Below are 24322 nucleotides of genomic sequence, written 5' to 3' on the forward strand. Positions count from 1 at the left end.
GCCACATAGATATCAATAGAAATATGAGAATAATGTTGAAATATTAGAAGGCTAAAGTCATATTTTTATGAGGGAAAAAAAAAAAATATATATTTTCTTGCAATTTTAAAAAAATGTTTTTTTCTGTGTATTATATCTAGAAATCGGGAGAATATTTGAAATAATAAAAGTAAAATATCCAGGATTTTTTTTTTTTTTAAGAATTTTTCTGAGAATTTTTTTCAGTGTGGTTTTGTTAAATTTTTTTAATGCTTTTTTTTTTATTTTTATTTTTTATTTTTTTGTCAGACAACTGAAATCAGGAAAAATATTGAGAATTATTTTTAAAATTCATGGAAATTTTCAAGTTTATAGTGACAAAAAACTGGAAAAGAAATATTCAGGAAATCTTAAAAAATAAAATAAAAATTTTTAAAAACCTGAAAATGAATGACTCCGAAAAAAAAGGTTTCTTTTTTTCGCCCAGTAAATGCAATACGCTTCTGTAGCATTCGTTTTTTTTTTTGTTTGTTTTTTTTTTTTTAATTAACTCGGTGCCATTGACAAAGATAGACGTCCAGTCATCCTTTTGCAAATGAGTTTTATCAGTAGTAGACGTCCAATCCGTTGGAAGCGGAAAGGATTGGACGTCTGTTGCTGTCAATGGCAGCCAATGAGTGAATGAGTTGATTTTGGCACTCCTGGTCCTGCATAATGAACTCATTAGCTGCCATTGACAGTGATATATTAACCAGTTTTGGGTCACTTCTTATTGATTTTAGGGGCCATTCACAGGTCTTTTCCTGTTCATTTTGGCTCCCTATTATTTTTGAGGGGTGGAGTTGATTTTGGGTCACTTCCAGTTGATTTCGGAGCATTTACAGGTCACTTCCTGTATTTGGGCAGCAGGGCCGAGAACAAAAAATGGTATTTGCCGTGTGGCATTTTTTTTTCTTTTGGCATGTGGCATTTTTTTTGGTCATTTTTTTGTGGCAAAGTGGATTTTGCAAATCTACAGTATGTGGAAGAAATTTGCCACATGGCAAAAACAAATGCCATATGGCAAAACCACTTTTCAAAGAGACAGCAAGTACCAAAAGTGGTAATTGCCAAAATGGGATTTTTGCCATGTGGCATTTTTTTTTTTTTTTTGCCACGCCATGTAGCAAAATTGATTTTCCCACGTGGCATTTTTTTGCCATGTGACAAAATAGATTTTGCCTTGTGTTTTTTTTTTTTTTTTTTTTTTTGCCATGCATTTTTTGTGCCATGTGGAATAATGGATTTTGTCTTGTGGCATTTTTTTTTTTTTTTGCCATGTGGCTAAATGGGTCATATAGAAATTCTGGGCCACTTCTCTTTGATTTTGAGGCAAAAATGCCATTTTTTTGCCAGGTGGCAAAATGGATTTTGCAAAATCCATTTTGCCACATTGCAAAAAGAATGTCACAAGGCAAAATCCATTTTGCCACATGGCAAAAAAAAATGCCACAAGATGGCAAATACCACTTTTCATTCTCTGCCCTGCTGGAGAAGTGACAGCGAGTAACAAAAGTGGTATTTGCCATGTGGCAAAATTGATTTTGCCATGTGGCATTTTTTTTTCCATTTGGCAAAATGGATTTTGCCATATGGCTTTCTTTTTGTTTTGTTTTTTTTCCATGTGGCTAAATGGGTCATATAGAAATATGCGTGTATAGGTCACTTCCTGTTGATTTGGGGTCGATTCCAGTTGCTTTTGTTGGTTTTGTGGCATTACTAGGTTGCCTTCTGTTGATTTGGGCGTATTTACAGGTCATTTCCTGTGTTTGGGAGCGTTCTGGGCCACTTCTCTTTGATTTTGAGGCAAAAATGCCATTTTTTTGCCAGGTGGCAAAATGGATTTTGCAAAATCCATTTTGCCACATTGCAAAAAGAATGTCACAAGGCAAAATCCATTTTGCCACATGGCAAAAAAAATGCCACTTGGCAAAAAAAAAAAAAAAATGCCACATGGCAAATACCACTTTTCATTCTCTGCCCTGCTGGAGAAGTGACAGTGAGTAACAAAAGTGGTATTTGCCATGTGGCAAAATGGGATTTTTGCCATGTAGTAAAAATTGATTTTGCCATGTGGCATTTTTTTTCCATTTGGCAAAATGGATTTTGCCATGTGGCTTTTTTTTTGTTTTGTTTTTTTGCCATGTGGCAAAATGGATTTTGCCACGTGGCTTTTTTTTTTTTTGCCATGTGGAAAAATGGATTTTCCCATATGGCATTTTTTTGGTATGTGGCTAAATGGATTTTGCCATGTGGCTTTTTTTGCCATGTAGAAAAATGGATTTTCCCATACAGCATTTTTTTTTGCCACGTGGCTAAATGGGTAATATACAAATATATATAATCTATATAGGTCACTTCCTGTTGATTTGGGGTCACTTCCAGTTGGTCTTGTGGCATTATTAGGTTGCCTTCTGTTGATTTGGGGGTATTTACAGGTCATTTCCTGTGTTTGGGAGCATTCTGGGCCGCTTCTCTTTGATTTTGAGACAAAAATGCCACAAGGCGAAATCCATTTTGCCACATGGCAAAAAAAATGTTACAAGGCAAAATCCATTTTGCCACATGGCCCAGGTCACATTTTCGGGGTTACTTCTTTAAATTGGGGGTGTTTCAGGTTTACTTTCTCTTGATATACAGTCACTTCCTGTTGATGTCGAGACATTTTTGGGTCACTTCCTGTTGATTTTATAAAGAAAAAATATATTAACATTTTCATAAGTGTTGTATGCCCCATTGGAAATATGTTGGGAAGCTTTTTATGTTGACTTAATTGATGAAACCGATAACTTTTGAATGCCTTAATTTTGTCAATTGTTTTTCTGTTTTTGAATGATGTGAATTGGACAACATTTTTTTTTTCCATTGAAAATGAATGGGGAATTTTTTTTGCTGTTCAAAAAAAAAAATGGACGTCCAGCGCTGTCAATGGCAGCCAACGAGTTAATTGTTTATTTTTGTTGTTTTTTTTTTTTTTAGTCTTTTACATCATCATGTCCACGACAGAACAGTCTAAACACTCAACACGCAGCTGGAGACATCGCAGTGTTGTGGGGGGGTCGGGGGGATAAGGAGGGCAGTCTTCGGGGCTGTCTATTTACTGGAGCAGTCTATGTACTGGAGTCCAAACTATTCTTGGATGGATTGGGGCGGGGGGAAGGGGTGGGGCTACAAAGCATAACGGCTTTCGATAGAAAACTAACACTCTCGTTTGTTTGTTTTTTTTTAATCCACCAATCAGGGCTCGGCACGGACAGGAAGTTGGACGTTGTTTTCTAACTTGACATTTCTGCAAAATAAAATGTCACACACAAGCAGAGGAAATCAAACGACGGGACGGGACGTGAATTATTGCTTTCCGAGTAGTTCGCATCTTTTCCTCTTAACACCTGATTGGGGGCGGGGCCAGGGCGGGTGGGGGGTGCAAGGAAGGATTTGGGAGGGAGGGATTGTGGGTGTGTGTGGTGGGGTGGGCGGGGCTCAGAGCTCCTTGCTCAGCGAAGTTCTAATCCTCTTTGTGCGGCCTCACGCGCTTCCCGCCTTTTTGTCTGGTGAATGATAACAGAAGAAAAGGTGGTCAAAACAAACAATAACAACAGGCAGACAAGTGTTAATAAGCAAAATTATTTAGGCTTTTAGGCTGTTTTTTCAAGTATGTGGAGAACTTTTATGGGGTTTTCTTGTGGGGGGTGTTTTTGGATAAGAACTCAGCTCAGACAAAAAAAATAATAGAAATTTAAACAGAAAAATTACAATAGTGATTTGTAATTTTTTTTTTTTTTTTTAATAATTTTGTCATTGCTAGTTTGTTTTCTGTTTTGTTTTTTAATTTATTTTGTTTGGTAAATTTTTTGTGTAGGAATTGAGATTAGAAAAAAATCCAGTCAACAACAAAAATGACAGAAAATTAAAATAACTTTCTAAGGCAAGTATTCAATATTCAATAGTTGTTTCATTTTTTATATTTTTATTTGAACATATTACTTTTACTTAAAACTCATTCGTCATATAATTTTAAAAAATTATAAATAAAACTTAAAAAATTAATGTTTTTTTAAATTAAAAATTAATACTGAAAACTCATCACAAAATAAAATGTAAATAAAACAATATAACAAAGTAAAAATGTTTTTTGAAATTAAAAAATAATTTGAAAAAAATAAAATATGTAAGATATATAATCAAAGAAATAATAAAATATATTTTAAATAAAAAAATTATTCAAAATATAAATAATAATGTAATAATAAACATACATGTATGCAATAAAAATGATCAAATATATGATGTTTTTAATTAAAATTTTATTTAAAAAAATAGATTATTTATCAAATTTAAAAACATTTAAATTGAATAAAAATAATTTTTTAAAAAAGAATAATAATAATATAATTATAGGAAATAATAATAACATAATTAAACTGGAAGGTAAAGTAGTATTTTCTTGTACATTTTGTTCTATTTTAATTTTTTTTTTCAATTTTATTTTTTTTAATTGAAATGTCAGAAATTTTATTTTTTCAAATAAAATTTTATAATGTTAAATTTAATTTAAAAATCCTAGTTTCCTCCCATTGAGCGCGATCGACATCTAATTTTTATTTCAATTATTTTAATTTTTACAACTTTTTTTTTTTTTTTTTTTTATGACGGCATTCGCTGCCAATGACGGCGCTAGATGTCCATTCCATTTTGACTGGGTTTTTTTTTTCTCCTTAACTGATTGGCTGCATTTGACAGCGATAGACGTCCAATCCCTCTTGATTGAAAGTTTTTCAATTTTATTTGAATAAACTCCACGTCTACCACAGACTTCCAATTTGCTCAAACTGTCCGACAGGAAGTGACCTGTAAATGCACCAAAATCAACAGGAAGTTACCAAAAAATCTGCAACAAATGCCCCGAAATGTGCCAAAATTAACTCATTGGCTGCCATAATTCATTTGGACTGGAAGGAGGTTAATGAACATGGGTCACTTCCTGTTCTTTTTTTGGACATTTCTAGACAGGAAGAGACCCATAAATTCCCCCAAATTAACCTATTGGCTGCCATTGACTTCAATAGCTGTCCAATTGTCTGTGATAAAAGAAAAAAATCAACTAATCTATAAGTAGACAAAAGGAACTCAATACAACTTTCTGTTTATTTTGGGCATTTCCAGGTCACTTCCTGTTCATTTTGAGACACTTCCTAGTCATTTTTGGACATTTCATGGGTCACTTCCTGTTGATGTTGGGTGACAGAACAGGAAGTGACCTGTAAATGCCCCAAAATTAAGCCATTGGCTGCCATTGACGGCACTAGCTGTCCAATTTATATTGACAAGGAGGGTTGAAAGAACATGGGTCACTTCCTGTTCATTATAGGGGAATGTACAGGTCACTTCCTGTTGATTTTGAGTATTTTTAGGACATTCCCAGGTCACTTCCTGTTCAAGAACCCAAAAACGGCAGGAAGCGATTCGTAAATGTCCCCAAAAATCAAAAGTAAGTGACCCAAAATCAACAGCAAACGACCGTAAATGTCCCCAAATGAAGAGGAAGTGACCCAAAATCAACAGGAAGTGGCCCAAAATCATTAGGATGTGACCCGGAACTGCGCTAAAATTAGCCTCCCGGTCAAAATGGAAGGGAATTGGACGTCTCGCCCCGTCAATTAAAATGTCAACTTTAGCCCACTCAGGCTAGCTGTCCATGCTAAGCTAATCTAGCATCCATCCAGAGCTCCACGCCGCACCTCACGCTCTAATTGGTCAGCGGCGGCGGACACTACGCTTCGGACGATGGCCGCTGCCGCGTCCCTTAGCTCTCTCTTCCTCACCACCTCCACCTCATCATCTTCCTCCTCTTGCTCCTCCCCCCACAACTCATCGCTAACGCTCGTTAGCGGCGAGCCGTTGGCGTCTCCTCGCAAGCGGTGACGCTCGTCCCGCCGCCACGGCGGTAACTCACCGCTGTTCACGGGCGGCGCCGCGGCGTTGATGACCTTGGCGTTGGTCTCTTCCTTGGCTCCGCCCACCTCCTTGCTCTTCTTCAGCGGGCTGTTCTCCTCCTCCCGGTCCGGTCGCTCGTCGTGGGCGTCGTCCTCGGCCGTCCCGTTCTCGCAGCCGTTCTCGCCGTTGGCGACGGGCGTCTTCTCGGCTTCCTGCCGCGCCTCGCCGTCGTCGGCGACGCTTTCGCTAGCTTCGCCGGCGTCTCCCGCTTCGGTCGGTTTGTTAGCTTCGCCGTCGCCTTCGCCGTCTCCACCGGCGTCGCCGTCGCCGCCTTCTTCGGCGGGCGTCGCTTCTTCTTCCTTGGCGGCGTCGCCCATGTCCACGCTGGTGGACTTGCCTTTGCGGAGGATGAAGTTTTTGAGGGAGACGGCACGGCCGAAGTGGGAGCGCTTGGCTTTGGCCGACTTGGCGTCTTTTCCGTCCTCCGTCGCGCCGTCTTCGCCTGAAACGGGCGAAATTTGAAAAAAAAAAACAATCAGGAGCACGCTATCATAGGTGAAACGCTGCCCTCTACTGGTTAATTTGTAACTTACAGGCACTCGTATACCTCATTAGGCCCGATCTAAATGAACGAATAAAGAATATTTTGTTTCCTTTTCATATTGGTCACGTCCTGTTGATTTAAAGTCACTTCCTGTTGATTTGGGTGCATTTTGGTGTCACTTCCTGTTGACATATTCACTTCCTGTTGATACAAAGTCTCTTCATGTTGATTTCAGGGTCACCTCTTGTTGATATTGGGTCACTTCCTATTGATACCGGATTACTTCCTGTTTCCATATTCATATTCACTTCCTGTTGATACAAAGTCACTTCCTGTTGATTTCAGGGTCACTTCTTGTTTATATGGGGTCACTTTCTGTTGACATTGGGTCACTTCCTATTGATTTAAAGTCACTTCCTGTTGATTTGGGGGCATTTTGGTGTCACTTCATGTTGATATCAGATTACCTCCTGTTGACATAATTCACTTCCTGTTGATACAAAGTCACTTCCTGTTTATTTCAGGGTCACCTCCTGTTGATATCGGGTCACTTCCGTTTGATACCGGATTACTTCCTGTTGCCATATTCACTTCCTGTTGATACAAAGTCTCTTTCGGTTGATTTGAGACATTTTGGAGTCACTTCCTGTTGATATCGGGTCACTTCCTGTTGATTTGGGGGCATTTTGGTGTCACATCCTGTTGATATTGGATTACTTCCTGTTCATTTGGAGGGGCAAGTTGGGGTCACGTCCTGTTTACATTGGGTCACCTCCTGTTGCTTTGGGGGCATTTCGGGGTCACTCTCTGTTGGTGTCAAGTCACTTCCTGTTGATTTGGGGACATTTGTCACTTCCTGTTAAAATCGGGTCACTTCCTGTTGATTTTGAGGAATATCAGGGTCACTTTTGTTGATATCGAGTCACTTCCTGTTGATTTGGGGGCAAATTGGGGTCACTTCCTGTTTACGTTGGGTCACTTCCAGTTGATTTATGGACGTATTTTGGACACTTCCCCTTGGCATCGGGTCATTTCCTGTCGATGTACGGGCAATTCAGGATCGCTTCTGTTGATATCAATTCACTTCCTGTAGATATCGGGTCACTACCTATTGATTTGTGGGCAATTTGGGGTCACTTCCTGTTGCTTTGGGGACATTTTGGGGTCAATTGCTGTTGATGTACGGGCATTTCATGATCACTTTTGTTGACATCGAGTCACTTCTTATAGATATTGGGTCACTTGCTATTGATTTAGTTTCACGTCCTGTTTACATTGGGCCACTTCCTGTTGCTTTGGGGGCATTTCGGGGACAGTTCCTTTTGATATGGGGTCACTTCCTGTTCATATGGAGGCATTTTGGTGTCACTTCCATTAGCTATTTGGTCACTTCCAGTTGGATATCAGTCACTTCCTGTTGATGTACGGGCATTCCAGGATCACTTTTGTTGATATCTGGTCACTTCCTGTTGATTTGGGGGTAATTTGGGGTCACGTCTTGTTTATATCGGGTCATTTCTAGTTGCTTTGGGGGTATTTTCGGGGTCACTTCCTGTTGATTTGGGGGCAATTTGGGGTCACGTCCTGTTTTGCATTGGGTCACTTCCTGTTGATTAGGGGGCATTTTTGGTCATTTCCTGTTTACATTGGGTAACTTCTTAGTGATTTGGGGAAATTTTCGGTCACTTACTGTTTACATTCGGTTACTTCCTGTTGCTTTGTGTCACTTCCTGTTGATACCTGTTCACTTTGTGTTGATTTTGGACATTACGGGGTTATTTCCCGTAGATATCGGGTCCCTTCTTGTTGATTTGGGGGCATTTCAGGGTCACTTCATGTTCATAGGGCACTTCATGATTTTGGGGCATTCCCATACTGGATACTTCCTGCCGGTCTCGGGTCACTTCCTGTTGATTTGTGGGCAAATCAGGGTCACTTCTTGTTGATAGCAGGTCACTTCACAATGATTTGGTGGCATTTCAGGGTCACTGTTGATAATGGGTCACTTCCTGTTGGTCTGGTGGGCGTTTTAGAGTCACTTCCTGTTAATATTGGGTCACTTCCTGTTGGTTTCATAGCATTTCATGGTCACTTCCAGTCTTTACTTATTTATTAAGCTAGTTATGACTTAATTTTATTGTCAATGTATTGTCTTTAATGTTGCCCCTACCAACATGGCTACCCTGAGACCATGTTGGTAGGGCTACTTTTGGACAAATGTTACGCTAAAAGTCGCAAAAAGTGACTGACCTGAGGCGGTTCCGGCGTTTGCGTCATCTTCCCCGCCAGGTTGGCACTCGGTGTTTGCCCGCTTGGACTTGGGGATGACTCGCTTCTTAAAGGAGGTCCAGATCTCGTTGGCGTGTTGCGTGACGGTGCCCCCCGCCGCTGCCGCCTTGTCCTCCTCGCTCCCCTCCGCCTTCTCTCCTTCGCCGCCCTCTTCCTCGCCGTCGGGCGCCTCCTGCTCTTTCTCTCCGCTCTTGGTCTTCCCGCTGATGCCCACCACGGACGGATCCCTCTTGAGTCCCTGGAAGGTCCAGGAACGCTTGAGCTTCCACCTCTTTTGTCCCGACTCCTTGGAGTCCAACGTGGACGAGTCTCCGCCTCCTTCTCCGTCGGCGCCCTCTTCGCCGACGCTCCTCTTGTGCGTTTTCTGGGCCATGAGCTTCTTGAAAGAGTGCCAGCGCTTCATGTGCTTGGTGGCGGACGAGGAGGACGCCTTCTGCTCCGCCTCCGCTTCGGTTTCCGCTTCGGCTCCGCCCTCCGCGCCGCCGTCCGCCTCCTCGGTGCTGAGCGCTTGAGGATCCTCCAGGCGATCCAGAGACCTGGAGCGAACCGGTTTGGGAGCTTCCGAGCCGTCTTTCTTCTCCGCGCTCCGGTGCGAGAAGATCTTAGCCACCGGCTTCCGGATCAGATCCCGGACCGAGGACTTGGACTCTTTGCTCTTTTTCTCCTCGTCCTTCTCGCCGTTTTCCAGCGCTTTCTCCGCCGCTTCGGCTTCCGGCTCCGCCGCCTCGTTCTCCGCGTCTTTCTCCGTCCCCTCGGCGGCGCCGTCCTCTTTCTTTTTCCTCCCGGACATCACCTTCCCCAGACCGCTCTTGTTCAGGAAGGAGTCCAGGAAGGAGGTCTTGTGCTCGTGGTTCTCGGCGCTCTGAGGGGGCGCCGAGTCGCCGCCGGCCGCTCCGGCCTCCTCGGCGTTCTCCGCCGTCTCTTCGGTAGGGACGGCCTCGCTGTTGACGGCCGCGCCGTCTTTTTCCGCAGGTTGCTCCGCCTCCGTCCGCTCGCTCTCCGGACTCTTGCCGTCTTCTTGGACGGCGGGCGCCGCGTCGGCTTCCGTTGCCGCCATTTCCCTACGCGGACACAAAGTGCGAGCCCGCCCCGGAAAAGTGTCTTTTCTTCTTTCCTCGCCCGGCCTTCTGCCCGCTCCTCTTCCTGGCGCTCGCTCGCGATTGGTTCCTCCCGTCAGGTGGCGCTCTCAGCTCATGGAAGTCAGGGTGGAGAAGAATAGCGGAGAGGGAAGGTACTCAGCATCCTAATATTCCTCCCGACTCCTGCGGAGGGAGGACAAAGGGTTAGCGTGGAGTTACAGGGACGGACAACCACTAGCAACAGGAAGTTACCCGAAATGAATAGGAAGTGTCATGTAAATGCCCCAAATTTAGCATAAAGTGACCCAGATTTGCCAAAATGAAAAGGAAGTGACATGGAAATGCTCCAAAGTCAACATGAAGTGACCCAGAAATGCCCGAAATCGACAACAAGTGACACAAAATCACCAGGAATTAATATGGAAATGCCACAAAATCAACAGGAAGTTATATGGACATGCCCTGAAATTCATCATGAAGTGACCCAGAAATGCCAAGAATCAATAGGAAGTGATCCAGAAAAGCACAAAATGAACATTAGGTAAACAAAAATGAACAGAAAGTGACATGAAAATGCCCCAGATTGATAAAAAGTGACCTAAAATCAACAGGAAGTGACCCGGAAATGCCCAAAATCAAAATGAAGTGACACAAAAACAACAGGAAGTGGCATGGAAATGTCCCAAATTCAACATGAAGTGACCCAGAAATGCCCAAAATCAACAGGAAGTGACCCAAAATCAATAGGAAGTGACCGATAATAGCCCAAAATTTACAGGAAGTGACCCATAAAAGCCCCAAATGAACAGTAAGTAAACAAAAATGAATAGGAAGTGACATGGAAATACCCCAAATTGACAAGTAGTGACCCTAAATCAACAGGAAGTGACCCAGAAATGCCTAAAATCAACAGGAAGTGACCCAGAAATGCCCAAAATTATCCGGAAGGGACCCCAAATCAACAGAAAGTGACCCAAAAATTCCCAAAATCAAGAGGAAGTGACCCAAATTCAACAGGAAGTGACCCAAAATCAATAGGAAGGGACCGATAATAGCCCAAAATTAACAGGAAGTGACCCATAAAAGCCTCAAATGAACAGTAAGTAAACAAAAATGAATAGCAAGTGACATGGAAATACCCCAAATTGACAAGAAGTGACCCAAAATCAACAGGAAGTGACCCAGAGATGCCTAAAATCAACAGGAAGTGACCCATAAATGCCCAAAATCATCCGGATGGGACCCCAAATCAATAGAAAGTGACCCAAAAATGCCCAAAATCAAGAGGAAGTGACCCAAATTCAACAGGATATGACCCAAAATCAATGGGAAGTGACCCAGAAATGCCTAAAATCAACAGCAAGTGACCCAGAAAATACCCAAAATCATCCGGAAGGGACCCCAAATCAACAAAAAGTGATCCAAAATCAATAGAAAGTGACCCATATAAGCTCCAAATGAACAGTATTTAAACAAAAATGAAAAGGAAGTGTCATTGAACCCAATTGACAAGAAGTGTCCCAAAATCAACAGGAAGTGACACATAAATGCCAAAAATCATCCGGAAGGGACCACAAATCAACAGGAAGTGACCCAAAAATGCCCAAAACCATCAGGAAGTGAACAAAAATCAACAGGAAGTGAACAAAAATCAACAGGAAGTGACCAGAAAATGGCCAAAATCAACAGCAAGTGACCTAAAATCAACAGGAAGTGACCCAGTAATGCCAAAAATCAACAGGATCCAAAATCAATAGGAAGTGACCCAGAAATGCCTAAAATCCACAGGAAGTGACCCATAAATGCCCAAAATCATCCGGAAGGGACCCCAAATCACCCGGAAGTGACCCAAAAATGCCCAAAATCAACAGGAAGTGACCCAAAATCAATAGGAAGGGACCCATAAAAGCCCAAAATTAACAGGAAGTGACCCATAAAAGCCCCAAATGAACAGTAAGTAAACAAAAATGAGTAGGAAGTGACATAGAAATACCCCAAATTGACAAGAAGTGACCCAAAATCAACAGGAAGTGACCCGGAAATGCCGAAAATCAACAGAAAGTGAACAAAAATCAACAGGAAGTGACCCAAAATCAACAGGAAGTGACAAGAAAATGGCCAAAATCAACAGCAAGTGACCTAAAATCAACAGGAAGTGACACAGTAATGCCAAAAATCAACAGGAAGTGACCCAATCTCACCAGGAAGTGACCCAGAAATGCCCAAAATCAACAGGAAGTGACCCAATAGCAACAGGAAGTGACCCAGTGATGCCGAAAAAAAGACAGGAAGTGACCCAACATCAACAGGAAGTGACCCAGAAATGCCTGAAATCCACAGGAAGTGACCCAAAAATGCCCAAAATCAACAGGAAGTGAACAAAAATCAACAGGAAGTGTACCCAAAATCAACAGGAAGTGACTAGTAAATGGCCAAAATCAACAGGAAATGACCCAATATCACCAGGAAGTGACCCAATATCACCAGGAAGTGACCCAAAAATGCTCAAAATCAACAGGAAGTGACCCTGTAATGCCAAAAAAAAAAACAACAGGAAGTGACCCAGTAATGCCAAAAAAAACAGGAAGTGACCCAATATCAACAGGAAGTGACCCAGAAATGCCCAAAATCAACAGAAAGTGAACAAAAATCAACAGGAACTGCCCCAGAATTGCCCCAGATCAACAGGAACTGAACCAAAACCAACAGGAAGTGACATGGAAATGACCCAAAATCAATAGGAAGTGACCCAGATCTGCCCAAAATCAACAGGAAATCTATGTCTAAATCGCTGGAATATATGTATATTTTTAATGACTCCCCCAATCCATTTGATGCGTATTTTTAAAAAATAATTATAAGTTTAAGGGGTTGAACAGGAATGACTAGCTGTGAATGCTCATTTTTCAGTGCCATTGATTTTTTTATCAATTTGGCCTGGCATGGGCTAATAAACATTCCTAACATTTCTAAATCATCCTTTCACGTCCTGTCCCTCGATTTGACTTTGCCACAAGACTTGTCTTTTTGTGTTCAGCTGAGATGGGGAGCAGATGAAGAGTACAAAATGGAGGGAACCAGCGTGCGCGAGGACGAGCACCAAGCGGCGCTCGTCTTTTTTTTTTTTTGCCCGTCGTCTGTCTGGCTGCCTTTTTTTTTCTTTCTTTGCGCCTTCGCGGGGATTTGTCCTCCCTCCCCCTCTTCGTCACTGGCTTATTTTCTCCTCCGTCTTTGTCTCCACCTCGTCATCTTGCCGCCGATGATCGTGCGCACGAGCTTCTCCGCTGTAATAGCGGCATCATTATCATCATAATAGCTGGAATGTGTTGCGTTTCTTTTCTAATTGATGCACCTCAGGGGAGGTTGAGAGCGTGTTTTTGCGCGACCGGAGGTTAGAGTGCCCTCCATTTGCCAGTTTTTGCACGCACGAGCTGTCGTTTGACCGCATTTTTGTTTGCAATCGTAATCTCTTTATGTAGCTTGAAAACATCAGAAAATATCTTAAATGTGAGAAATTGTTCTGGATGAGAGGTTTTTGCATTTGAAAGCACGGAAAAAACAAAGAAAATCATTTGAAAGCAAAAAAATAGGGGAATTGTTATAATGACAGCAAAATTATCCAGATACATAAAAAATTTGAAAAAAATTAGAAGGAAATATTGGCGAAAAAATGATGTAAGATAAATACCAAAAAACTGAAAAATATGCCCAAAAATATATTTTTTTAAAGCATGGCTTCAGAATTCAATTCCAAATTTCATGCCTTGAAAAACATGATTGAGTGGCTGATTTTTTTTGTTTTTTGTTTTCAGTTTCCATTTGGAAGGATTTCGGCCTCAAATGGCCACTTCAAACCAAAATGGCTGACTCCCTGTGTGTTTTTTGTGATAGGTCCTTAGACTTTTTTGTGGGTTTGCTCATGGTACACACGCCTACCAAATTTCATAGTCCCAGGCAAAACAGGATTTGGAGGCTGATTTTTTTGTTTTTTTAAATTCCCATTTGGAAGGATTTTAGCCTCAAATGGCCACTTCAAACCAAAATGGCGGATTTCCCATGTGCTTTCGGGAATGGCTTCTTGAGACTTTTTTGTGGGTCCGCTCATGATAAACTTGCCTACCAAATGTCATTCTTCCAAACCAAACAGAGTTTGGGGGCTGATTTTTTTGTTTTTTCAATTTCCATTTGGAAGGATTTCAGCCTCAAACGGCTACTTCAAACCAAAAATGGGGGATTCCCTGTGTGTTTTTTGTGATAGGTCTTTGAGACTTTTTTTTGTGGGTCCGCTCATGATCGACATGTTTACTAAATTTCATGCTTCCAAGTCAAACAGGATTTGGGGGCTCATTTTTTTTTGGTTCAATTTCCATCCGGAAGGATTTCAGCCTCAAGTGGCCAATTCAAACCAAAATGGCTGACTCACTGTGAGTTTTCAGGCCTGGCTTTTTGAGACTTTTTTGTGGGTCTGCTCATGATAGACACACCTACCAAATTTCATGGTCCACACGAAACAGGATTTTAGAGGCTGACTTTTTTTGTTTTTTCAATTCACACTTAGAAGGATTTCAGTCTCAAATGGCCACTTAGAAACCAAAATGGCTGACTCCCTGTGTGTTTTTTGTGATAGGTCCTTGAGACTTCATTGTGGGTTTGCTCGTGGTACACACGCCTATCAAATTTCATAGTTCCACGCAAGACAGGATTTGGAGGCTGATTTTTTTGTTTTTTCCAATTTCCATTTGGAAGAATTTTAGCCTCAAATGGCCACTTCAAACCAAAATGGCGGATTTCCCGTGTGCTTTCGGGCATGGCTTCTTGAGACTTTTTTGTGGGTCTGCTCATGATAGACTTGCCTACCAAATGTCATTCTTCCAAACCAAACAGGATTTGGGGGCTAAATTTTTCTTTTTTCAATTTCCATTTGGAAGGATTTCAGCCTCAAACGGCTACTTCAAACCAAAAATGGCTGACTCCCTGTGTGTTTTTTGTGATAGGTCCTTGAGAGTTTTTTTGTGGGTCCGCTCATGATCGACATGTTTACTAAATTTCATGCTTCCAAGTCAAACAGGATTTGGGGGCTAATTTTTTTTTTGGGTCAGTTTCCATCCGGAAGGATTTCAGCCTCAAATGGCCAATTCAAACCAAAATGGCTGACTCACTGTGTTTTCAGGCCTGGCTTCTTGAGACTTTTTTGTGGGTCTGCTCATAATAAACACGCCTACCAAATTTCATGGTCCCACACGAAACAGGATTTTAGGGGCTGACTTTTTTTGTTTTTACAATTTACACTTAGAAGGATTTCAGTCTCAAATGGCCACTTGGAAACCAAAATGGCTGACTCCCTGTGTGTTTTTTGTGATAGGTCCCTGAGACTTTTTGTGGGTTTGCTCAGGATACACATGTCTACCAAATTTTATCCTTCCAAGTGAAACAATTTGGGGGCTGATTTTTATTTCAATTTACATCTGGAAGGATTTCACCCTCAAATGGCCACTTCAAACCAAAATGGCTGAATCCCTGTGTGTTTTTTGTGGTCGATCCTTGAGAGTTTTTTTGTGGGTCTCCTCATCATATACACGCCTACCAAATTTCATGCTTCCAAGTCAAACAGGATTTGGGGGCTTTTTTTTTTTTTTTCAATTTCCATTCAGAAGGATTTCAGCCTCAAATGGCCAATTCAAACCAAAATGGGTGACTTACATTGTGCTTTCAGGCATGGCTTCTTGAGACTTTTTTGTGGGTTTTCTCATGATAGATGTTCACCAAATTTCATGCTTCCAAGTAAAACAGGATTTGGGGGCTGATTTTTTATTTTTTTTATTTCCACTTGTAAGGATTTCAGCCTAAAACGGCCACTTCAAACCAAAACGGCTGACTCCCTGTGTTTTTTTTTTGTTTGTTTTTTTTTTGTGATGGGTCCTTGAGACTTTTTTGTGGGTCCGCTCATGATAGACACGCCTACCAAATTTCATGCTTCCAAGTCAAACAGGATTTGCAGGCAAATTTTTTTTGTTCAATTTCCATCTGGAGGGATTTCAGCCTCAAATGGCCAATTCAAACCAAAATGGCCGACTCACTGTGTGTTTTCTGGAATGGCTTCTTCAGACTTTTTTGTGGGTTTGCTCATGAGAGACATGTTCAAAAAATTTCATGCTTCCAAATCAAACAAGATTTGGGGGCTAAATTTTTCTTTTTTCAATTATGAATTAGATTTCAGCCTCAAATGTCCACTTCAAACCAAAATTGCTGACTTCTCATGTGTTTTCAAGCATGGTTTCCAGAGACTTTTTTGTGGGTCTGGTCATAATAGACATGCATACCAAATTTCATGCTTCCAAATCAAACAGGATTTGGGGGCTAAATTTTTCTTTTTTCAATTATGAATTACATTTCAGCCTCAAATGTCCACTTCAAACCAAAATGGCTGACTTCTCGTGTGTTTTCAAGCATGGCTTCCTGAGACTTTTTTGTGGGTCTGCTCATGATGGACATGCCTACCAAATTTCATAGTGCCACACGAAACAGGATTTGGGGGCTGATTTTTTTGTTTTTGGGTCAATTTCCATCAGGAGGGATTTCAGCCTCAAATGACCAATTCAAACCAAAATGGCCAACTCACTGTGTGTTTTCGGGCATGGCTTCTTGAGACTTTTTTGTGGGTTTGCTCATGAGAGACATGTTCACAAAATTTCATGCTTCCAAATCAAACAGGATTTTTTCAATTATGAATTCGATTTCAGCCTCAAATGTCCACTTCAAACCTAAATGGCTGACTCCCTGTGTGTTTTATGTGAGAGGTCCTTGAGACTTTTTTGTTGGTCTGCTCACGATGGACATGCCTACCAAATTTCATAGTCCCACGCGAAACAGGATTTGGGGGCAAATTTTTTTGTTTTTTGGTCAATTTCCATCTAGTGGGATTTCAGCCTCAAATGTCCACCTCAAACCAAAATGGCTGACTCCCTGTGTATTTTTTGTGATTGGTCCTTGAGAGATTTATGTGGGTCTGCTTATGATCGACACGTTTACCAAATTTTATGCTTCCTAGCTAAATATTTGGGGGCTATTTTGTTTTTTTCAATTCCCAATTGGGAGGTTTTCAGCCTCAAATGGCCAATTCAAACCAAAATGTCCGACTCACTGTGTGTTTTCAAGCATGGCTTTTTTTCAACATTTTTGTAGGTCTGCTCATGATAGACATGTTCACCAAATTTCATGCTTCCAAGTCAAGATATCTGGTCTAGATTTTTGTTTTTTGAATTCCCATTTGGATGGATTTCAGCCGTGTGGGCTATTTTTTGCAAATTGTGACCTAATTTTCTTCAGGCATTACACCTACATCAGACGCTGCTAAGCTACGCTAACCGGAAGCAGAAGACGACCGGCAGTCAGCCGCCACCTGCAGGTTAAAGTTCAAGTTGAACAATTTTTGCTCCGACCGTTGTCATCGTTGACGTTTAGCATGAGAGTCACGCGTCCTTGTGTAGTTGTTGTTGTTGTTGTCGTGGAGCGGCTTAGCTTAGCGTGGCCCGCCCTCGCAGGACGCGGGGCCTTTTTAGCGCGCCGGCTTTAGCGCGCCGCTAATCCCGCTTCAGGAGAGCAGCCAATTTAAAGGGGATTGACGTCCCCGACTGTTTTTGGATCTCCGTTGCTACCCCGGCGCTCCAGTTAGCCTGCGTCGCGCTCGCGTTAGCAGCGAGAATAAGTCTGCGATGACCCAGTTGATTGCTTCATTTAGCCACGCTAATAAGAACTCAGCGGATGACGGGCGCCGGGCGGTTGTTAGGATGTGGTTTGCGTTCAAAACGCGGCGGGTTTAAAGCACGTTTCGCGTCGGTTGTCCCGTAGTGAACCCGGCGGGCCGCCACCTTGACCTGTGAACTCTGTCCATGAGTGTGTTGCTAGCTAAAGCGGCTTAGCACTGAAGATGTGGATGAGCTGAGTAGGTCCAAACTCTCTCTCTCTCTATCTCTCATTGAAGTTGTGTTAAGTCCATCAACAGGATCAGCGCAAACGGCACGCCAGGACAACAACAACACGGTAAACGTGCAGGAATGTGCTTACATTGCGCGACCGAGGACCAAAAGATAGCTATTTCGATTGTCGAGGAAACGTTTAACGCTTTATAGACAGACAATTGATTTAAACTATGAATGCTCATCTTTCAGCGCAATTGATGACACTTCCTGTACATTTGAGGCATTAACAGGTCACTTCCTGTTTATTTTGGGACAGTTTTGGGTCACTTCCTTTACTTAGTCCAATCATTTTGACGGGGGGTGCAAATGTCATTGACGTCGCCCGTCCCAGTCAAAACAGATTGGATGTATAGCTCCGTCAATGGCAGACAATGAGTTAAATACTACGATTTTTAAAAACAAAAAATCAACTTCAGAAGGATATTGGACGCCATAACCAGAGTTGATTTCTCTTGAAAATGCCACAAAATCAACAGGAAGTGATCAAAATAATTAGAAAGTGACCCAAAAATGCCCCAAATCAATAGGAAGTCATCAAAATAATTAGAAAGTGGCCAGAAATGACCCAAAAAAACAACAGGAAGTGACCCAAAAATGAACCCAAATCAAAAAGAACTGCCCAAAATATACAAAGTGACCCTTAAATTACTAAATCACTCAAAAGTCACCAAAATACACTCCCCCAAGTAACAAGAACTGACCCAATAATGCCCCAACTCAAAAGGAAGTCATCAAAATAATTAGAAAGTGGCCGGAAATGACCCAAAAAATAACAGGAAGTGACCCAAAAATGCTCCAAAATCAAGAAGAACTGACCAAAATATACAAAGTGACCCTTAAATTACTAAATCACTCAAAAGTCAGCAAAATACACTCCCCCAAATAACAAGAACTGACCCAAAAATGCCCCAACTCAATAGGAAATCATCAAAATAATTAGAAAGCACCCGGAAATGACCCAAAAAAATAACAGGAAGTGACCCAAAAATGCCCCCAAATCAACAAGAACTGGCCAAAATATACAAAGTGACCCTTAAATTACTAAATCACTCAAAAGTCAGCAAAATACACTCCCCCAAATAACAAGAACTGACCCAAATATGCCCCAAATGAATAGGAAGTAATCAAAATAATTAGAAAGTGGCCAGAAATGACCCAAAAAAAAACAACAGGAAGTGACCAGAAAATGAACCCAAATCAAAAAGAAATGACCAAAATATACAAAGTGACCCTTAAATTACTAAATCACTCAAAAGTCACCAAAATACACTCCCCCAAATAACAAGAACTGACCCAAAAATGCCCCAACTCAATAGGAAGTCATCAAAATAATTAGAAAGCACCTGGAGATGACCCAAAAAAATAACAGGAAGTGACCCAAAAATGCTCCAAATCAACAGGTAGTAAATAAAAGGAGTAGAAAGTGACCAGCAATGATGAAAAAATAACAGGAAGTGACCCAAAAATGACCCAAATCAACAAGAACTGACCAAAATATACAAAGTGACCCTTAAATTACTAAATCACTCAAAATTCACCAAAATACACTCCCCCAAATAACAAGAACTGACCCCAGAATGCCCCAACCCAATAGGAAGTCATCAAAATAATTAGAAAGTGGCCGGAAATGACCCAAAAATGTAACAGGAAGTGACCCAAAAATGCTCCAAATCAACAGGTAGTAAATAAAAGGAATAGAAAGTGACCAGCAATGATGCAAACATAACAGGAAGTGACCCAAAAATGACCCAAATCAAAAGGAAGTGATCAGAATAATTAGAAAGCACCCGGAAATAACCCCAAAAAAAATAAAAGGAAGTGACCCAAAATGCCCCAAATCAACAGGAAGTGATCAAAAAGAAAGTGGCCAGCAATGACCTAAAAATAACAGGAAGTGACCCAAAATGCTCCAAATCAAAAGGAAGTGATCAGAATAATTAGAAAGCACCCCGGAAATGACCCCAAAAAAATAACAGGAAGTTGCCCAAAAATGACCTAAATCAATAGGAAATAATCAAAATAATTAGAACGTAACCAAAATATAACCCCAAAATTACAGGGAGTGACCCAAAAATGCTGTGCAAATCAATAGGAAGTGATCAAAATTTAGGAAATGCCTTGGAAATGACTCTAAAAATCACAGGAAGTGACCCAATACTGACCAAATCAAGATGAAGTAATACAACTAATGCTAAAGTGGCCAGGTATTACCCAAAAATAACAGGAAGTGACCCAAATATGCCCCAAAATCAATAGGAAGTGATTAAAAAAAACTACAATGCGCCCCAGATATGACCCCAAAAATAATAAGAAGTAATCAAAAGGATAATAAAGTGACCAGCAATTACCCAAAAATAACAGGAAGTGACCCAAAAATGCCCCATAATGAATAGCAAGTAATAGTAAATAATTAGAAAGTGACCAGCAATGACCCCCCCAAAAAAACTGGAAGTAACCCAGAGATGACCAATAATCACCAGGAACAGACCAAAATAAACAAAGTGACCCTTAAATTACTAGATCACTAGAAAGTAACCAAAATACACCCCCTCAAATATCAAAAAGTGACCCAAAAAATGCCCCAAATCAAAAGGAAGTGATCCGAATAATTAGGAAGCACCCGAAATGACCCCCCCCCCCCAAAAAAAAAAACAGGAAGTGACCCGATCTAACCAAAATACACACAAAATCATCCGTAATTGATCAAAAATCAGCAGGGAGTGACCCCAAACTTTCCCAGAATCAACAGGAAGTGGCCCATATTTTCACAGGAAGTGAAGCGAAATCAGCAGGAACTGACCAAAACAAACAAAGTTGCTCTTGAATTATCCAAAATCAACAAGAAGTTTTGTTCACTTCATGTTCATTTTGGACATTTCTGGGTCACTGTTGTTTAAATAATCAAAAATCAACAGAAAGTGACCCAATATTAACAGGAAGTGACCCATAATCACCAGTCCGCCATTTAAATCATCTAAAGCCAACCGGAGGTGACCACGAAAAATTTCCCAAAATCGACACCTGATTTAACAGGAAGTGACCCAAAATCAAAAGAAGCTTACCAAAATAAAGTCGCCCTTAAATCATCCAAAACCAACAGGAAGTTAGCCCCCCCCCCCAAAAAAAAAAGTCACCAGTAAGTGACCCAATTTTAAGTCACCAGTAAGTGACCCAATTTTAACAGGAAATGACCCAAATAAAAATAAAAGTCACCCTGAAATCATCCAAAACCAAAAGAAAGTCACCCCCCAAAAATTCCCCAAAATCGACAGGAAGTGACCTGATTTAATAGGAAGTGAACCAAATTCAACAGAAAGTGACCAAATCAAAACAAACTGCCCTTTAATTATCCCCCAAAAAAGGAAAAGAATAACTGCAAGTGACCCAAAAAATCCCCCCAAATCAGCTGTTAAAACTTACCAAAATAAAGTCGCCCTTGAATCACCCAAAACCAACAGGAAGTCACTCCCCAAAAATTCCCCAAAATCGACAGGAAGTGACCTGATTTAACAGGAAGTGACCCAAAATCAACAGAAAGTGACCCGGAAATGCTTTTCCGCAGGAAGAGACTCAATTTTAACAGGAAGTGACCCAAGATCGATAAGAACTGACACAAATTAACAAAGCTGCCGTTTAAATCATCTGAAGCCAACAGGATGTGAACCCCCAAAAAATCCCCAAATCTTTAGGAAGTGACCCAAAATCAACAGGAACTGACCAACTCAAAACAAACTGCCCTTTAATTATACAAAAAAAGGGAAAAAAATAACTGCAAGTGACCCAAAAATGCCCCAAAATCAGCTGTAAAAACTTATCAAAATAAAGTTGCCCTTAAATCATCTACAACAGGGGTGGCCATTACGTCGATCGCGATCGACCAGTCGATCGCAACGCTAGTGTGGGTAGCTCGCAGCATCCAAAAAAAAAAAAAATTATTTTTATTATTTTTTTTTTTTAAATGTACATAGTTAATTATGTTTTGTGAGCAAACATAATTTACCGTCCATTTTTTATTTATAGTTTTTTAAACGTACAGTTATTTGTGTTTTGTGAGCAACATAACGTCATATGTTGCTCTTAAGGTAGATCGCGGGAGGTTGTCTCATTTAAAAGTAGATCTTGGAGCAAAAAACTTTGAGCACCCCTGATCTACAACCAACAGGAAGTCACCCCCAAAAACAGGAACTTACCAAAATAAGGTTGCCTTTAAATCATCCAAAACCAACTGGAAGTCTCCTGGTTTTAACAGGAACTGACCAAAATAAAGTCGCCCTTGAATTATCCAAAATCAACAGGAGGTGACCCCCCCCCCCCCCCCCCCCCAAAAAAAATCCTCAAATCAACAGGAAGTGACCCAATTTTAACAGAAAGTGACTGAGAACCAGTAGGAACTGATCAGAATAAACAAAGTTGGCCTTTAATTATCAAAATTCAACAGGAAGTGACCCAGTCGTAATAGGGAGTGCCCGAAAATCAACAAGAAGTGACCAAAACAAAGTCGCCCTTGAATCATCCAAAACCAACAAGAAGTGACCCCCCCCCTCAAAAATCCCCCCAAATCAACAGGAAGTGACCCAATTTTAACAGGAAGTGACCTAAAACCACCAAGAACGCACCAAAACAAACAATCTTTATTTATCCAACATCAACATGAACTCGCAAAAATAAAGTTGCCCTTAAATCGTCCAAAACCCAACAGGAAGTGACCTCCAAAAAATCCCCAAATCAACAGGAAATGCCCCAAAATCAACTGGAACTGACCAAAATAAACAGGAACTTAACAGGTAATGACCCCAGGAATTCCCCAAATCGACAGGAAGTGACCCAAAATCAACAGGAACCTACCAAAATAATGTCACCCTTAAATCATCCACAACCAACAGGAAGTCAACCCCCAAAATGTTCCCCAAAATCAACAGGAAGTGACCCAGAAATGCCCATCAACGGGAAGTGACCCGAATTCAACGAGAACTAACCAAAACAAACAAAGCCGCCCTTTAAATCATCCAAAACCAACAGGACGTAACCCCTCAAAATTCTCCAAATCAACAGGAAGTCATCCAAAAATGCCGCAAAATCAATAGAAATGTAACATCTAATGACCCAAGAAATTCCCCAACCCCCCCCCCCCCCCCAATACACAAAGCCGCCCTTTAAATTATCCAAAACCAACAGGAAGTCATCCCAAAAGATTCCCACAAATCCAAAAATGCCGCAAAATCAATAGAAACTTAACAGGTAATGACCCCAGGTATTCCCCAATTCTCTCCCAAATCAACAGGAAGTGACCCAAAATCAACAGGAACTTACCAAAATAAAGTCCCCCTTAAATCATCCAAAGCCAACAGGAAGTCACTCCCAAAAATCCTCCAAAATCAACAGGAAGTGAGCCGGATTTAACAGGAAGTGAGCCAAAATCAACAGGAACTGACCAAAACAGAGTGGCTCTTGAACTATCCAATATCAACAGGAACTTAACAAAATAAAGTCGCCCTTAAATCATCCAAAACCAACAGGAAGTGACCTAAAAAAAAATCCCAAATTCAACAGGAAGTGACCCAATTTTAACAGGAAGTGACCCAGTTTCAACAGGAACTGACCAAATAAATAAAGCTGCCCTTTAAATCATCCAAAACCAACAGGAAGCAACCCCTCCAAAAATCCCCCCAAATCAACAGGAAGTGACCCAAGTTAAACAGGAAGTGACCCAAAATTTACAGGAACTGACCAAAATAAACAAAGCTGCCCTTTAAATGATCCAAAATCAACAGGAAGTGACCCCCCCAAAAAAAATCTCCAAATCAACTATCAAATCAATTTTAACTGGAAGTGAACCGAAATCAATAGGAACTGACCAAACAAAGTTACCCATTAAATCATCCACAACCAACAGGAAGTGACCCCAAAAAATCCCCAAATCAACAGGAACTTACCAAAATGCGGTCGCCCTTAAATCACCCAAAACCAACAGGAAGTGAGGCCAAAAAAATTCCTCCAAAATCAGCAGGAAGTGACTTAATTTTGACAGGAAGTGACCAAAAATCAACAGGAACTGACCAAAATAAACAAAGCTGCCCTTTAAATGATCCAAAACCAACAGAAAGTAACCCCCCAAGAATCCCCCAAATCAAGAGGAAGTGAACCAAGTTTAACAGGAAGTGACCCAAAATCAACAGGAACTGTCCAAAACAGAGTCACCCTTGAATTATCCAAAATTAACAGGAACTTACCAAAATAAAGTCACCCTTAAATCATCCAAAACCAACAGGAAGTGACTCCGAAAAAATTACCAAATCAACAGGAACTGACCGAAATAAAGTCACCACTGAATTATCCAAAATCAACAGGAAGTGACCCAGTTTTAACTGGAAGTGACCCAGAATCAACAGAAACTGGCCAAAATGAACAAAGTTGTCCTTAAATCATCCAAAACTACCTGGGAATGACCCCCCAAAATCAACAGGAAGTGGCCTAAAATA

At 41.1% G+C, this 24322-nt stretch overlaps 1 protein-coding gene across 1 annotated transcript in view; it reads right to left on the reverse strand.

Moving 5' to 3' along the window:
• Positions 1-489: 489 nt before the first annotated feature.
• si:ch211-137a8.4 (sodium/potassium/calcium exchanger 1) overlaps positions 490-24322 on the reverse strand; it is a 36928-nt gene continuing 13095 nt past the window's right edge. Inside the window, exons 2-4 of the mRNA XM_057838607.1 lie at positions 8747-10047; positions 5972-6454; positions 490-3566 (exon numbers count right to left, since the gene is read on the reverse strand). Coding sequence (XP_057694590.1) covers positions 3544-3566; positions 5972-6454; positions 8747-9842 — 1602 coding nt within the window. The 5' untranslated portion in view covers positions 9843-10047 and the 3' untranslated portion in view covers positions 490-3543. The remainder of the gene's footprint in view (positions 3567-5971; positions 6455-8746; positions 10048-24322) is intronic.

This window comes from Corythoichthys intestinalis, chromosome 6, assembly GCF_030265065.1.
Source record: "Corythoichthys intestinalis isolate RoL2023-P3 chromosome 6, ASM3026506v1, whole genome shotgun sequence".
Taxonomy (NCBI): domain Eukaryota; kingdom Metazoa; phylum Chordata; class Actinopteri; order Syngnathiformes; family Syngnathidae; genus Corythoichthys; species Corythoichthys intestinalis.